The 15834-nt window shown below is 46.1% G+C and overlaps 1 protein-coding gene and 1 long non-coding RNA gene across 4 annotated transcripts in view; one reads left to right on the forward strand and one right to left on the reverse strand.

Moving 5' to 3' along the window:
* Nucleotides 1-2343: 2343 nt before the first annotated feature.
* The window catches only part of LOC140731957 (DENN domain-containing protein 2C-like), a 181432-nt gene continuing 167941 nt past the window's right edge, over nucleotides 2344-15834 (reverse strand). For all 3 annotated transcript variants that reach the window (XM_073053968.1, XM_073053966.1, XM_073053969.1), the window contains exons 18-20: nucleotides 13829-14068; nucleotides 8509-8595; nucleotides 2344-5244 (exon numbers count right to left, since the gene is read on the reverse strand). In XM_073053968.1, the coding sequence (XP_072910069.1) occupies nucleotides 5213-5244; nucleotides 8509-8595; nucleotides 13829-14068 (359 nt within the window). In that variant the 3' untranslated portion in view covers nucleotides 2344-5212. The remainder of the gene's footprint in view (nucleotides 5245-8508; nucleotides 8596-13828; nucleotides 14069-15834) is intronic.
* LOC140731422 (uncharacterized) lies at nucleotides 11991-13200 on the forward strand. Its single transcript, XR_012099817.1, has 2 exons — nucleotides 11991-12277; nucleotides 12434-13200. It is a non-coding gene; the product is annotated as an uncharacterized lncRNA (long non-coding RNA).

The following is a 15834-nucleotide window of genomic DNA, read 5'->3' on the forward strand; positions in this document are numbered from 1 at the left end:
ATAGTTTAAAAAGAAATGGTCCCAACACAGACTTCTGTGGAACACCACTAGTTACCGGCAGCCAACCAGAAAAGGCTCCCTTTATTCCCAGTCTTTGCTCCTGCCAATCAGGCACTGCTTTATCCATGCTAGAATTTTTCCTGTAATACCACGGGCTCTTTAGGGTGAATTATATTTAGCATTTAAAAATATCCTGAGATGTTGGACAATAGAGAGCTGGTTCCTTCTCTGACTCAATTCATTATCACCTCTTGCTGATGCTTGAGACGTTGATTACAGCAGAGATACAGTGGACTTGATCAGGCATTGAGGTGTATGTACATTACACACCAGAGAGAGAGGAGCTAAAGATACTGGACATTTCAAAGCTCAAATTAAATTTATTATCAAGATACATATATGTCACCATATACCACCCTGAGATTCCTTTTCTTGTGGGTATACTCAATAAATATTGCTCAAACAGCATCTATAAACCTGCTGATGATACAGGTTTATTGTATCATTCTGTATTGGCAGAATCTCAGATGGAGATGAGAGGGTGTACAGGGGTGAGATATATCAGCTGGTTGAGTGGTGTCGCAGCAACAACCTGGCACTCAATGTCAGCAAGACCAAAGGGCTGATTGTGGACTTCAGGAAGGGCAAGACAAGGGAACAACAAACCAATCCTCATAGAGGGATCGGAAGCGGAGAGAGTGAACAATTTCAGTTTCCTGGGTGTGAATATCTCTGAGCACCTAACCTGGTCACAACATATTAATGCAGCTATAAAGAAGGCAAGACTGCAGCTATGTTTCATTAGGAGTTTGAGGACATTTGGTATGTCAGCTGAAATACTTGAAAACTTCTATAGTTGTACCATGGAGAGCATTCTGACAGGCTGCATCACTGACTGGTATGGTGGAGGGGGTGGGTACTGCACAAGTTGCAGAGACTTGTAAGACCAGTCATGGGTACCAGCTGCTCCCATTATCCAAGACGTCTTCAAGGAGCGGTGCCTTAGGACAGTGGTGTCCACCATTAAGATCCCCCACCACCCAGGACATGTCCTCTTCACACTGTTACCATCAGGTAGGGGGTACAGAAGCCTGAAGGCACACACTCAGTAATTCAGGAACAGCTTCTTCCCCTCTGCCATCTGATTTCTAAGTGGACGTTGAACCCTTGAACAAAGCATGACTTTTTAAAAATTGTTATTTTGCACTGCTTATTTTAACTGAACTATTTAATAGGCATATATGTGTAATGTAATTGAATTTCTCTCTATTTATTTATCAAGCATTTCATTGTACTGCTGTTGTAAAGTTAACAAATTTCATGACACATGCTGGTGATCTTAAATCTGAATGTGATTCTGATAAACCCATAACAGAATTAATCTGAAACACAAACAGAAAAGACTAGAAGCGTTCAGCATTGCTGGGACGAAAAACACTCAGAACTGGAAAAGCAAGAATACAGCTTACAACTTGTTGAAAGAACTCAGCAGGTTGGGCAGCATCTGTGGGAGGAACGGAATTAGTAACGTTTTGGGTTGAAACCCTGCAACATCTGTCCATTGACCTCTTTCCCTTCCTGTTATCCAGGGATCCAACCGTTCCTTCCAGGCGTCGCAGTGATACCCTTGCGCCTCAGTGCACTGTATTCAACATCCACCAGAGAGTGTCCACACCCACACAGTCAAACACAGACTGGGTGACTGCCTCTGCTCAATCTGCAGTAGGCTTCCAGTCATCTGTTGTGTTCATTTAGTGCACTAAAGCCTCTCTGACCTCTGTTCGAACAACTAACCCATGTGTGAGGGACAGCACTCTATCTTTTGTCTGGGTAAATTCAGCTTGCAAGACTTGATATTGAATTTAACCATTTTTGATAATTCCTCCTTTTCTCTTTCTCCTTTTACGTGGCTCTATTGTTCACTTTCAACCTCTTCTTGATTTGTACCTTCACAACTCTCTCCATCCCGTCCTCTCGCTGCAATTTAACATGCTTGTTTCCACTTCTGATGGAAAGGTTCTGACCTGAAAATGCTCTCTGCTCTTTTCCCCTGACCCACTGAACTCCTCGGGGAAGGTGCAGCGAGCTTCACCTGCCAGGGTGGCAGACATTACCTGTGGTTCTGTGCATTACCCCCCTTCCTCAGGTCGAAGGCAGGAAGCTCTGAGTGTGGTCCCCATTCACCACGTGTCCAGTCAGTGGTAACAGGGGTTCAGGCACAATGGCACTTTTTGGAACAGAATTAGCCACTGAGTCACTGAAAAAACCTTACTCAAACTGACTGTAGTAAGTTTGGGGCGAAGAATTCATCTGGGCAATAGTAAAGAACAAGGATGCAAAGAGTGTTGGTTCAAAAAGTTTATTTTAAAATTCACATGTAAACAAGTATTTGTTACAGTTATTTCTCCTACATACACAGGCAGCCAATCAGCACCAACCTCTCACATTGCAAAGTTTGGAGGTGCTTGGTGATTGGCTGCCTTGGTGATCTAGGTGTTAGTGGTTTCACTTTTCTACAAATGCTCACTGCAGTTCTCCTAAAACTTGCAGCCCTCTGCTACAGGCTGTAGTGATCCTTCCATAATAATTCAGAAACTTGTAGCTGCTGGCTTCGTCCCTTGAGCCCTATAAGGAGGTCAGCATCAGAGGAAAGGAGTGACGGGATGAGAGATACCCAGATTGACAGAGAGAACAAAGTATCCCAGACCTCCAATGCGTAATGAAGAGATTTACAAAGAAAATGATCTATACAGTATCACCTCAGGATATTACGAAGAGCTTTATTTTAAATGAAGTATGCCTGTGAAACCTAACTCCACACTTTACATTCAATTTATTCACAAACAATGGCTAATGTCCAGAGAATATTTGTGCAAATCATGTGAAAGTTCTGAGAGGGTCTCCAGGGAGACAGACATGTGCCCGCATGTGCGACTCTACCCTGGGACGAATAGGCACAGGTAAAGACAAAGTGAGGTACAGGTACAAACACACAGATAGCTCCTGTGAGGAGGAGGAGGTGAGATTCATCCCTCCATTTACTGGAGTGCTGTTGGTCTTCATTCTTTAGTTAGTCCCAAGGAATGGAAATCTGAAGTAAAAATAGAAAGTTCTGGAAACTCTCAGCACGTTAGGCAGCAGCTGTGGTGAAAGAAGAAGAGAAGTCCTCTTTTTCAGAACAGCCTGACAAAGTCTTCCACCTCAGACCTCAGCTTACTCTTCCCACAGATGCTGCCTGACCTGACGTGAGTTCACGGCATTTTCTGAAACAGAACACGTTTATTCTGACCAAGCAAACACTCAGAACAAGACCTTAAACAGTTTTAGTAATGAAAAGACAAGAGGCTTTGACTGGGCCCTGAGCTCGGCTGCTTGACACATGCCTTTGGTAAGATCGCGAGGGCTAGTGCACATTTCGAGGGAGTACAGAGGCAGGGCTGCTGGGGGTGCCTCCAGGACAGACTCCCTCATGCCATTCTGCACACTGGAGTCCATTGCTTGATGATTGACTGTGTTTCACCTGGGGAGCAGCTAACGAGCTTTACAAAAACCCAAATGCATTCTCTGTGATTAACCCTGTGAAGCACGCAGGGGACTGAGACACCACCATTCACATTACGGGACAACAGCCACTGTGGGCAGGAAGCTCTGCCTTTTCCATCGGTGGCTCTCTTAAAAAGATACATGAACCAGTGTCCATGATGCTCTGACAGCCAGGTGGAAATTGGTAATGAGTCTATAACTTCACTTTTCCCCGTCCTTCTGCAGTTGAAAAACACCTTCATTTACCCCAACTGGCTTCAGTCACTTTGGGGTGGTGAAGAAATTAGAATCAGTGACACCTCCCACATCGGATCACTTTATAGTGAGGGAGGTAGTGCATTACAGGGCTGAGGGGGGGCAGGAATACAAGACACCCGGGTTAGACAGGTGCTTGCTAAATCCGGACTCCCACAAACGTGATCTGACCGTTCTCGTGGGTCACCATTGCCAAGGAAAAGCAGCTGTATGATGAAAAATGCATCTCCTCAGAACAGGGGAAAACTAGATATTGCTTCTGTAATAACACAGAGAGATGGGTGGCTGCTTCGAGCCTACAACTGTGAGCAATCTTTAGCTGGATTAACTTTTCCACTTCTGCAAATCCAAGAACTTTTCCTGGAAGCAAACAGGATACTGAACAGGAAAATTCCCATCAATCTCTGTGACGTGACTGAGGGAAAGCTCCAGCCGTGGTCCAGTTCCAAAACGAGTCAGTGTTTGGAGTTGCGGACTGTGCAAACCAGCAGTGGGAGGGTGGCCCTTTTAGCCCTGACATCAGCGTGAGATACAGTGCTGCTGTCTCAGGCCCCGTCTGCTCTCGCCTCACATCCTTCCTCATACACAGCCCTGCCATCAGCGTGAGATACAGTGCTGCTGTCTCAGGCCCCGTCTGCTCTCACCTCACATCCTTCCTCATACACAGCCCTGCCATCAGCGTGAGATACAGTGCTGCTGTCTCAGGCCCCGTCTGCTCTCACCTCACATCCTTCCTCATACACAGCCCTGCCATCAGCTTCTAGCCCAGAGTTTCAGAGCGAGACAGTACGAGTGCACACACAACTCTGAGTGAGCATTGAATGGAGTGGGGGGAGGGTTAAAGTAGCATTCAGTCCCTGACATTCCCACACAGCCTCTGCGGCACTGTGCCTCACATCTGAAGTCGCGTAGAGTCACCAATGGCTTCAGCTCGGAATGCCAACCCAAGAACAGGTTCACAGAGTGAGAGGAACATTTAGGACAACTGCCTACAGGCGGGGGGTTCGAAAAGAACACCAGAACGAAGTGAAGCACTACTTTGATTGCAAGGACAGCTCCTGTCGGGTGCAGCAGCCAGGACTGACCCAGCCGTCGCTCTCAGTCACATCCAGTTTGCATCTGCACACTGTGCTGCGGGTCTGAGACGGGACACGCTCCGAAGTGGAATGTTGCCTTTCCTCAGCATCACAGGGTGAAATCCAGGAGACGGCTTCCGAACCTAGTGCAGTGCGGAGTGCACACAGACATGGGCGTGGGGGCATAGTTCACCAAGCAGAATCAATCCAGAGAACCCAATGACCTGCAAAGGTAAATTCTGGAGGGAGTGAGTTCAGGAGTACTCACACTGCTTGGCAACAAATTGCTTCATTATAGCATCCATCATGCTGACGTGTCTGCGTTATTGGATCTGCTTTCACTTCTTGGAAAGGAATTTCATTTTATTCCCTGTTGATGAGAATAAACAGGAAGTTTTAATGGTCAGAAGAGCAACCAGTCACAAGTTACACGTTTTGCACAAATTGTCTCTTACATTCCACCCCCTCCCATAAAACTTAGCAGAGCTGTGTAATGACACATTAATTTCAGAGACAGAATATGTCTATGTATATAGTTTAATCATATCACACTGCTACAAGGTTTGAGATTCACATTCACAAAAGAAACACACAGGCTTAAGGTGAAGGGGACAGATTTAATAGGAACCCGAGAGGTGAATTTTTCACAGAAGAATAGTTATATAGAACAAACTGTCAGAGGAAGTGACTGAGGCAGGAACATTGTTTAACGGATATTTGGACAGGTAATGTGGACCGCAGGTTGGGAAGCCCTGGTTTGAGGGACAGGCAGATGGGCACCTCGGTCGGCTTGCACCATTTCCACACTGTGTGATTCGATGAAGATGTATATTCCAACATGAGCCTTGGATACTCAAACCAACACGGGTGGAAGTGGGTCTCTGGCTTAGGGGCTTGGTGTATCAGCAACCTCGCTTTCCCCACACATCGGTACACCATAGAATAATTTCTACCTGACTTTTGGAGTGCAATGGCTGGTGTAATAGCGGTTACAGCTACACAAGACCTCCGTCAGACCCCACTTGGATTACCGCGTTCAGTTCTGGTCACCTCACTACAGGAAGGATATAGAAAGGGTGCAGAGGAGATTTACAAGGATGTTGCTTGGTTTGGGGAGTGTTCCCTATGAGAATAGGTTGAGTGAACTTGGCAGAGGATGAGAGGTGACCTGGTGTACAAGATGATGAGGGGCATTGGTCAGGTGGATAGCTAGAGACTTTTTTCCAGGGCTGAAATGGCTAACACGAGGGGGCATAGCTTTAAAGTCTTTGGAAGTAGATATCAAGGGGGTACCGGGGTAAGTTTGCCACACAGAGAGTGGTAGGTGTGGGGAATGCACTGCTGCTGGTGGTGGTGGTGGAAGCGGATACAATTGGGTCTTTTAAGAGCCTCTTAGATAGGTACATGGAGCTTAGAAAAATAGAGGGCTATGCACTAGGGAAATTCTAGGCAGCCTCTAGAGTAGGTTACATGGTCAGCACAACGCTGAGGGCCAAAGGGCCTGCAATGCGCTGTAGATTTCTATGTTCTGTGCTAGCACAGACAATCAGGAAGACAATTTTGACCAAGAACACGACCCTGACACGGTGATAAAGACTTATGAAGTAAACTGGCCTTTCAGCCCATCGTGTACTGCCATCCCAGATGTCTATCCAATCTAGTTCCATTTGTTCACTTTTGCCCAGTTTCCCTCTAGCCCTTGTCCATCCATATACTTGTCTAAAAGGTCCTCTGTAATCCCAGCTGCCTCTCAGACTCTGTTGGGGTCATTACCATATAATGTTTACGCATTTAAAACCCGGGGCAGGCAGAGTGATAGCATACAGCAGCAGGTGGCTACTGGGATGGGGTAAGGCTAGTCAGGAGCCGTGCAGTCAAGAGGGAAAAAATAATGAAGTTCGAAGTAAATTTATTATCAAAGTACATATATGTCACCATATACAACCTTGAGATTCACTTTCTTGCTGGCATACTCAACAAATCTAATAACTATAATAGAATCAATGAAAGACCACACCAACAGGGCGGACAAACAGTGTGCAGGAGACAACAAACTGCGAAATACTTAAAGAAGCAAAATAGCCACAATGATTAAGTATAAGCAATAAATATTGAGAACACGAGATGGAGTCCTTGAAAGTGAGTCTATTGGTTATGAGAACATTTTAATGATGGTTCAAGAGCCTGTCGGTTGAGGGGTAATGACAGCTCCTGAACCTGGCGGAGAGTCCTGAGGCTCCTGATGGTAGCAGCAAGAAAAGAGCACTGCCCGGATGGTAGGGTCACTGACGATGGATGTTGCTCTATGAAAATAGGTGGGGTCAATGGTGAGGAGAGTTTTACTAGCATGGATAGAGGCTGACTGGCAGAAGGCAAAGAGTGGGAATAAAGGGATCCTTTTCGGATTGGCTGCCAGTGACTAGTGGTGTTCTGCAGGGGACTGTGCTGGAACCGTTTCTTTTTACGTTGCATGCCAGTGATTTGGCTGATGGAATTGATGGCTCTGTGGTCAAGTTTGCAGACAATATGAAGATAGGTGAAGGGCAGGTAGTGTTGAGGAAGCAGGGAGGCTGCAGAAGGACTTAAACAGATTAGGAGAATGGGCAAAGCAGTGGCAGATGGAATACAGTGCCGTGAAGTGTACAGTCATTCATTTTGGTAGATGGAATAAAAGTATAGACTATTTTCTAAACGGGGAGAAAACTTTAAAAAAAGAGTCCAAAGGGATTTGGGAGTCCTCATGCAGGATTCCCTAAAGGTTAATTTGCAGGATGAATCAGTGGTGAGTGTGAGGAAGGCAAACGCGGTTGGCATTCTTTTCAAGAGGACTAGAAGAGAAAATCAATGCGAGGCTGTAAAAGGCACTGGCACAGGTGAGGCCTCACTTGATCATCCGGCACCTCTTAGTTAAGAAAGGATTGGTTGACATTGGAGAGGGTTCAGAGGAGGTTCATGAGAACGATTCCTGGAATGAAAGGGTTACCACATGAGCAGTGACTGAAGTCTCTGGGCCTGTACTCGGTGGAATTCAGAAGAATGAAGGGGATCTCATTGAAACCTGTCGAATGTTGAAAGGCCTAGATAGAGTGGATGTGAAGAGGATGCTTCCTTTGGTGGGGGAGTCTAGGACCAGAAAGCACAGCTTTAAAAAGGAGGCATGTCCATTTAGACGGAGTTGAGGAGGAATTCTTCTAGCCAGAGGGTGATGAACCTGTGGAATATGTTGCTGTGGGGGCCAGGTCAATGGATGTATTTAAAGCAAAGGTTCTTGATTAGTCAGGGCATCAAAGGTTATGGGCAGAAGGCAGGGGAATGGGGTTGACAAGGAAGTGGATTAGCCATGATGAATTGGCGAAGCAGACTTGATGGGCTGAGTGGCCTAATTCTGCTGCCATGACTTATGGTTTTGCAGTAATGCAGCAACATTAATGTGGGTCAGAGTTCTCACTATTGTTGGGACTTTGATATCAAACTGAAAATCTAGTGCCACTGGCTGAGATTTTGCGAGTGCTCCACCAGGCTGCCCCCGTAATTACTCAGAGGTTTCCTTAGGACAAGATGCATGATGCAAATATGGTGGGTGTCACGCCTAACGACACTCGGGATGGAGGTCACGGAGGCCGCCAGTACTCACCAAGGCCTTTGAGGAACCTGTTAACGCTTCTTGGCCCAGTTTCGGGGATGGTCTCCAGGTATTCCCCAGCTCGCACCTCAAAGAGACCTACATTGGAAACATCCAGATATCACTGTTCAGTAAGCTCATCCCTATCTGTCCACAAACACAAATATTCTTTGACGATAGATTTGGGATGCGGATTGTAAACTGCATAATAGTGTGATCAAACAGATTGACTGCTGAAGCATTTCCTGACCCTCGCTCCTGACTTCATGGCTCACAGCATGATGCCACTGGCATCTCTCTTCACCCCCGTCCTGGACACAGTCTGAGTTGCCCCTTTTCACCCGATCCAAGCCTGAATCAAACAGAACGTGCTCTTTCCAGACCCAACCTTTCTGGTGACTTATTTTCAGACTAAACATTACATTAAGGCAGCTTAAAAGAATAAATCTAGAAAGGAAAAGTTTGGGAATACCGGATCTCAGCATTATCCCAAACTTACTCCTAGTGTTTGGATGACTGCCAAGCCAATGGAGACCATATGATATAGGAGAGGAACTGGTATCTTCCCTATAATAGCATGGGCTCTTATCTGGTTAAGTAGCCTTATGTGTGACACCTTGTCAAAGGCCTCCCAAAATCCAAGTACACAACATCCATCAATTCTCCCTTATCTATCCTGTTTGTTATTTCTTCAAAGACTTCCAGCAGATTTGTCAGGCAAGATTTTCCCTCAAGGAAACTATGCTGACTTGACCTATTTTATCATGTGGCTCCAAGTACCCTGAAACCTCATCCTTAACAATTGACTCCAACATCTTCCCAACCACTGAGGTCAGATTAACTGGCTCATGGTTTCCTTTCTTCTGCCTCTCTCCCTTCCTGAAGAGTGGAGTGACATTTGCAATTCTCCAGTCCTCCAGAACCCTACTAGAATCCATTGATACTTGGAAGTGGTGAATCTGTGGAATTCATTGCCACAGGCAGTGCAGAGTCAAGCCTCTGCATATATTTAAGGCAGAAGCTGATAGATTCTTGATTGGTCAGTGCATGAAGGGATACGGGGAGAAGGCAGGAAAAATGAATCAGCCATGATAAAACAGTAGAGCAGACTTGATGGGCCGAATGGCCAAATTCTGCTTCTATATCATATGGTCTCATCATTACTAACACCTCCACAATGAAGAAGTCAAATGGATCACCACCACCTCTATGTAAAACCAACTTAAAAGGGTCCCTCAAAAGTAAAGTTGTACCATAGGGCTTAAAACTATAAGAATACTTGCAACAGGACACACTGTTGCCTCTCTGGTTAACTGTGGGACAGGTGTGATGGACCATTTGCTCTCTTCTGTTTGGTATTTACACACATGAACTCTTCTGCTTGTATAGCACGTCATTTCAACCAGACAGGCTGAACTGGCCCAAGAGCCACAGCCAGTGAAGCAAGCAGCCTAACTTCAGGGTCCGCCAATGTCTGTCACGATATAGGTTATCGCAGCTATTTACAGTATATCAGACAGTTGATCATTTGACACTGTGGGAACAAATTGGTTGAAAACGACAGGAATGCACCAGAGGACATAAAATACATAAATAGATTTGTGATGTAATTGTGCCTTAGAAATTATGATAATGCTAGTGATAACATTCTACAGCAATTAGCTGAGACAGTGGCTGTTTGCTTTACAGAAGCTTCACAGTTTTGGGATAGGCCTGTTTAAAAAAGGGTTAAGAATTCAGAAAGGAGCAAGCAAAGAGTACAAGCCAGGAAATGTGTTCATGCTCTCAAGGGGAAGTAGTGGAGATGTAATTCAACAACAGGAATAAACAACAGTGTGTAAGGCAGGAAGGGCTGTGTTTGTCACCCAGTGTGGTTGAAATGAACAGAAATGCTCTTTTGCAAGAGTGGACATGCTGGACACGTTTACTTTAAAAAAAATGAAGAGCACCAAAGTGAAACGAGATCAGAAAGCCGGATTTAGGAACCGAGAAATCAAAACTGAGAAAAGCAAATTAATTTAGATCAGGGGTTCTTACCCTGGGGTTCAGGGAACCCTCGGGGGTCCGTAAACTTGGACGGGGAAAAAAATTACATCTCTATTTTCAATAACCTCTGACTGAAATTTAGCATTTCCTTCAATTATGAATATATTACCAAATCAAAAATTTGTTTTAAAAAAATATTTTAATCACTATATTTCAACATAATTGGTTTATTTTGTAATCCCATGCATTTTATTTTATATATTTAAGTACATGATTCTGAGAAAGAGACCCACAGGCGTCGCTGTACTGGCTTAGGGGCCCACAGGCATCGCTGGACCAGCATAGGGGCCCCACAGGAGTCGCCAGACTGGCATAGGGGCCCCACGGGCGTCACCACACTGACAAAGTGTGACATAAAAAAAGTTATGATCCCCTGCATTAGATAAAGCATTTATAAAGTTGACAGCACGATGAAAATCCCCATCGTAGCCAGCAAACAAGAACTTGGCTAAGTCAACAAACATTATGGGAAGGATTATCATGATTAGGGAAAAATAATTTATCCCATCAGGGTGCAGTCATGCAAAAAGGTTTTAGAGCTCCAGATTTCGCTGGGGTGATGGGAGAGTTTGGCAGTTCTGTTGGGGTTAATTCGGGACTGCCATTACAGGTCAGGAGTGGCTCACGTAACACACATAATGTTAGGAGGCTGGAATGCGAGGGAGGGGGAGCGAAACTGGGGACCCCGCTACACCGATACTATTAGTGTCACGCGATTCAGTAAACAAAAGAAACAGGTAACTCGTGAGCATATGGCTGCGGGCCAATAAGATGGACACAAGTGCCCGATATTACCTAATATGTAGCGGGGGTTGTGCTGGGGGGAAAAGGGGTATAAATAAGAGCAGATTGTAAGGGGAAAACAGAACGCCTTCTCCAGCGACTCCGTGGATTCGCTGTGCCAGTTACGAATTCTGCAATAAAGCCACGTTTTGTAATATTCCGGTGTAAGTTGTCTCTCTTCCTAAACGAACACAGGGCAGAATTTCAAGCCCAACATTTGGTGACCCCGACGTGGGGAGGGAGAGACAACACAGGCTGGCGGGTCCGACGGCAGACAACTTGCGGCCGCAAGCTCGACTAAGGTCAGGAAGTGCCTGTTATATCAAAGACTTCCACTAGATAGTTAAATCACTGAGTTAGATCTTGTCTGCTGACGGATCCTCACCAACCCCAAATTACCCTGGGAGAGATCATTCCCGGTGCAGAATCGTGACTGGTAAGTACTAACTCTTATCTGTTTTTAGGAAAATTCTCCGCCCGTGGAAAAGTCTTCTGAGTGAGGGTACCCGCCGCCCACGATGGGCATAAAAGTCTCAGGAGTGAGGAGAATTAAGTCGCGGGACACCGTAGTACACAGGGATACTGACGGCGCCTACCTTAGACTGGTTGTTAAGAGGAGAAATCTCCCACACGAAGGTCAGGTTTTGAAAGGCGACCGTCCCACATTTGATCCTCTCTGTGTACTAGGGAGCCATGGAGCACTTCAATTTTGAGTTACCGAAAACTCAGACATTTGTGTGTTGAGTAACAGAGTATATGAGAGTTTTTAGAAATATGGTAAAATTGATAACTGTGCGAGTTCAATAAACTAACAGTGAGCAGCCGCAGGGGTCGGACACCATCAAGGTAGGAGTGGAAGTGTTCCTCCGAGGCCCGGGGAAGCTCACCTGGAACGGAAAACGGTGGCATGGTCCATACCCTGTCACCGAGGTCTCCAACAGGGCATTAAAAGGTAAGAAGGGAGGGGAACAATAACTGGCATCATTTTCTACTGGCTAATTAAGACCTCTGGCAAGTGGGGAGCGTTTCTGGGACAGTCGGCTCTAGGACTGTCTATTTAAATTGCTATCTTTATCACGTGTGGTTGTTGTTGCATACCCTGTATTAGGACCCTAGTCATCCGGACTATAGATCGAGCCTTGACTGGAAAGAATGGACCTCCACCGGCGTACCAGGCACCCTTGTTCCCGGTGGAAGGGGAGGACACGGCCCTCCCGGAAAGCGGACGCGCTATGGGAGGACACGGACTGAAATGGACCATGGCAAGGGGGGGATTGTGAATTTGTTCTTGAATAAGTTTTCTGAAATGTTGCATGCTACTTGTAAAAATTGCGGATGTTTAGGGAACCCCTACCCATATTTTGTGACCCTAGGTCAGACAAATCAGGATAAGCAAATAGGGAGGACACGCCAAAGAGTGCCGGGGGACGCTCACCTCTCTGCCTGATCCCGGCAGCCGCGGAAAAGATTGTAAGGGATGTGGGGATGTGGCCTCTGGGAGGCCAAGGGAGGGAGTGTTGGGGTTAATTCGGGACTGCCATTACAGGTCAGGAGTGGCTCACGTAACACACATAATGTTAGGAGGCTGGAATGCGAGGGAGGGGGAGCGAAACTGGGGACCCCGCTACACCGATACTATTAGTGTCACGCGATTCAGTAAACAAAAGAAACAGGTAACTCGTGAGCATATGGCTGCGGGCCAATAAGATGGACACAAGTGCCCGATATTACCTAATATGTAGCGGGGGGTGTGCTGGGGGAAAAGGGGTATAAATAAGAGCAGATTGTAAGGGGAAAACAGAACGCCTTCTCCAGCGACTCCGTGGATTCGCTGTGCCAGTTACGAATTCTGCAATAAAGCCACGTTTTGTAATATTCCGGTGTAAGTTGTCTCTCTTCCTAAACGAACACAGGGCAGAATTTCAAGCCCAACAGTTCTGATGTTTCTGTCAGTTTGTGGTGTTTCCTGTTTTGTGGATCACTGTGAAGAGTGAGAAGTTCAGGTGCATACTGTATACACTTTTTGATTTTTAATTATTTGAGCTGTTTGTACACTTGTCCAAGCTAACATGGCAGATCTGATAGAGTCAGAGTAAAGAAGCACAGCTGCATCCGCATTCAACATCAGTGAAGGTCAGCCTTCAGAAGTGCTGTAATATAGCAATGGATTCGTCTTGCACACTACCTGATGCAGCCGTAACCTTTGTTCAATAGGGCCACGGCAGCTTTGGAATAGGTTTGCCAAATACAAGGGATAGGTATTTACATTTCAGTTAACTATGCTGCACTTAATGAGCATGGCGAAGGTCTTTTCTGTAATCTGCACTTCTAATCATTGTCAATTGTATCAGGTCTGGAAACACAATGCCAGTAATCACAGAATGAAGAATATGGAAGTAATAATCAGACAGAATAAAGACAGCATAAGAGTTAGCATTCACAAAAGAAAAACAGACTGGAGTATAAAGAACAGGCAGAGGTAAATGGTGTAAGCAGCACCGACCTTTGATTCCACTTTTCCGGAGCTCCCTGTCCTGCACGAAGCCAGCGAACATCTGAGTCTCCATGAAGAGCTCCAGGAACTGCCGAACGCTCTTGGAGGTGTGGGATTTGCGGAAGGCATCTCTCTGGAAGGAACGCTCGCCCCTCTCGCTGACGGACATGTGCAGGGAGTAATGGCCTACAACCTCCACGAAGAACCTGACGCACGCTTCTGAGACGAGAGAGCTGAGAGAGGGCTGGGCTGGGGAAAGGGACAGGGTGAGTGCCAGACGCATCAGTTCACACATTTTCATACCAATTCCCCAAAAGGTTTTGGTCACCCCTAGGTGCGGGGGGGGGGGGGGGCAGAAACAAATTTGCTTGGAATAATTTTTCCACACTTTAAAGGCAAACCCGCAGATATCGGTTACAAGTTCCCATATGCATACCACATTCTAGGGCTTTTCTTTAAAACTACTTTGGGTGGGGGGGGGGGGCACTGTAGTGAAAGGAATCGGCTGATAATTTTAGTTCCCTTCTGAATTATTATTTTGTCCAGGGAAAGGAATCCAAAGACAATCACCCATCTTATGTTGTTTTAGCAAAATAAACTTAACATTTTGAGCAATACCCAGTCAATGCTGGAGGAAATCAGGCCAGGCAGCATCTGTGGAAATGAATGAATGGTCGATGTTTCAAGCCAAAGCCCTTCTTCAGGACTGGAAAGGAAGGGGGAAAATGACAGAATAAAACAGTGGGGCAGGGGCAAGTTAAAGGTGATCGGTGAACCCAGGTGAGTAAGAAAGATAAAAGGCTGGAGTGGAAGGAATCTGAACGGAGACGAGGGTAGACCATAGGAGAAAAGGGAGGAGGGGACACAGGGGGAGGCGATAGTCAGGTGAGAAGAAGTAAAGGAGCCAGCGTGGGGAATAGAAGGGGGGGGGGGAGGGAATTTTTTTACTGTAAGGAGAAATCGATATTCACGCCATCAGGTTCGAGGCCAGCCAGACGGAATGCAAGCGGTTGTTCTTCCATCCTGAAGATGGCCTCATGATGACACAAGACGAGGCGGCCACGGAATGGGAATGGGAATTAAAACACTTGGCCACCGGGAAGTTTGGCTGTTGGTGGATGGAGCGGAGCTGTTCGACAAAGAGATCCCCCGATTTAAAATGGAGTTCATTAATATAGAGGAGGCCACATCAGGGGCACCGGACACAATAGATGACCCCAGCAGATTCGCAGGTGAAATGTTGCCTCACCTGGAAGGACTGTTTGGGGCCCTGAATGAAGATGAGGGAGGAGGTAAATTGGGAGGCTGTTTCATCATCACCTCCCTTCCATCTGTCAAAATCAGAGCTTTCTGAAGGCCAAACTTTTTAGTTTCTCTAAGATCTCTGCTTCTTTCTTGACAAAAGAAAGAACCTATATCCCTCCTCCACCACCACCCTCCTCCCTCTGTCTGGCAGACTGATTGTCAACCTGAATGATTTTCCTTGGGTTCCTCCCACTTTCTCCAAACTCATGTGGGCCCAAGATATGCTGCCTCTTTGTTGGCTATCTGGAACAGTCTATGTTTGAAGCCTTCCCCTGCCATACTCTTCAATTCTTCCTCCGCTACATCGACGACTGCATTGGTGCTGCTTCATGCATTCATGCTGAGCTCGTCAATTTGACCAACTCTGCCTCTAACTTCCCTTAAATTCACTTGGTCTTTTTCTGACACCTCCCTCCCCTTTCACGATCTCTCTGTCTCCATCCTTAGGAGACAAACTGTCAACAGACATCTTTTATAAACCTATTGATACCCAGTGATCTTGACTATACCTCTTGCCACCCCATGTCCTATAAAAAAACTATTTCTTTTTCTCAGTTTCCTCGCCTCCATTCCCAGGACGCAGTTTTCTGTTTCAGGACATCAGCGATCTCCTTTAAAGGACAGGGTTTCCCTCACTCTACTATTGAAGCTGCTCTCACCCATGTCTACTCCATTTCCCATACATCCATGCTTTCACCATCTTCCTGCCT

This window comes from Hemitrygon akajei, chromosome 8 (assembly GCF_048418815.1).
Source record: "Hemitrygon akajei chromosome 8, sHemAka1.3, whole genome shotgun sequence".
NCBI lineage: Eukaryota > Metazoa > Chordata > Chondrichthyes > Myliobatiformes > Dasyatidae > Hemitrygon > Hemitrygon akajei.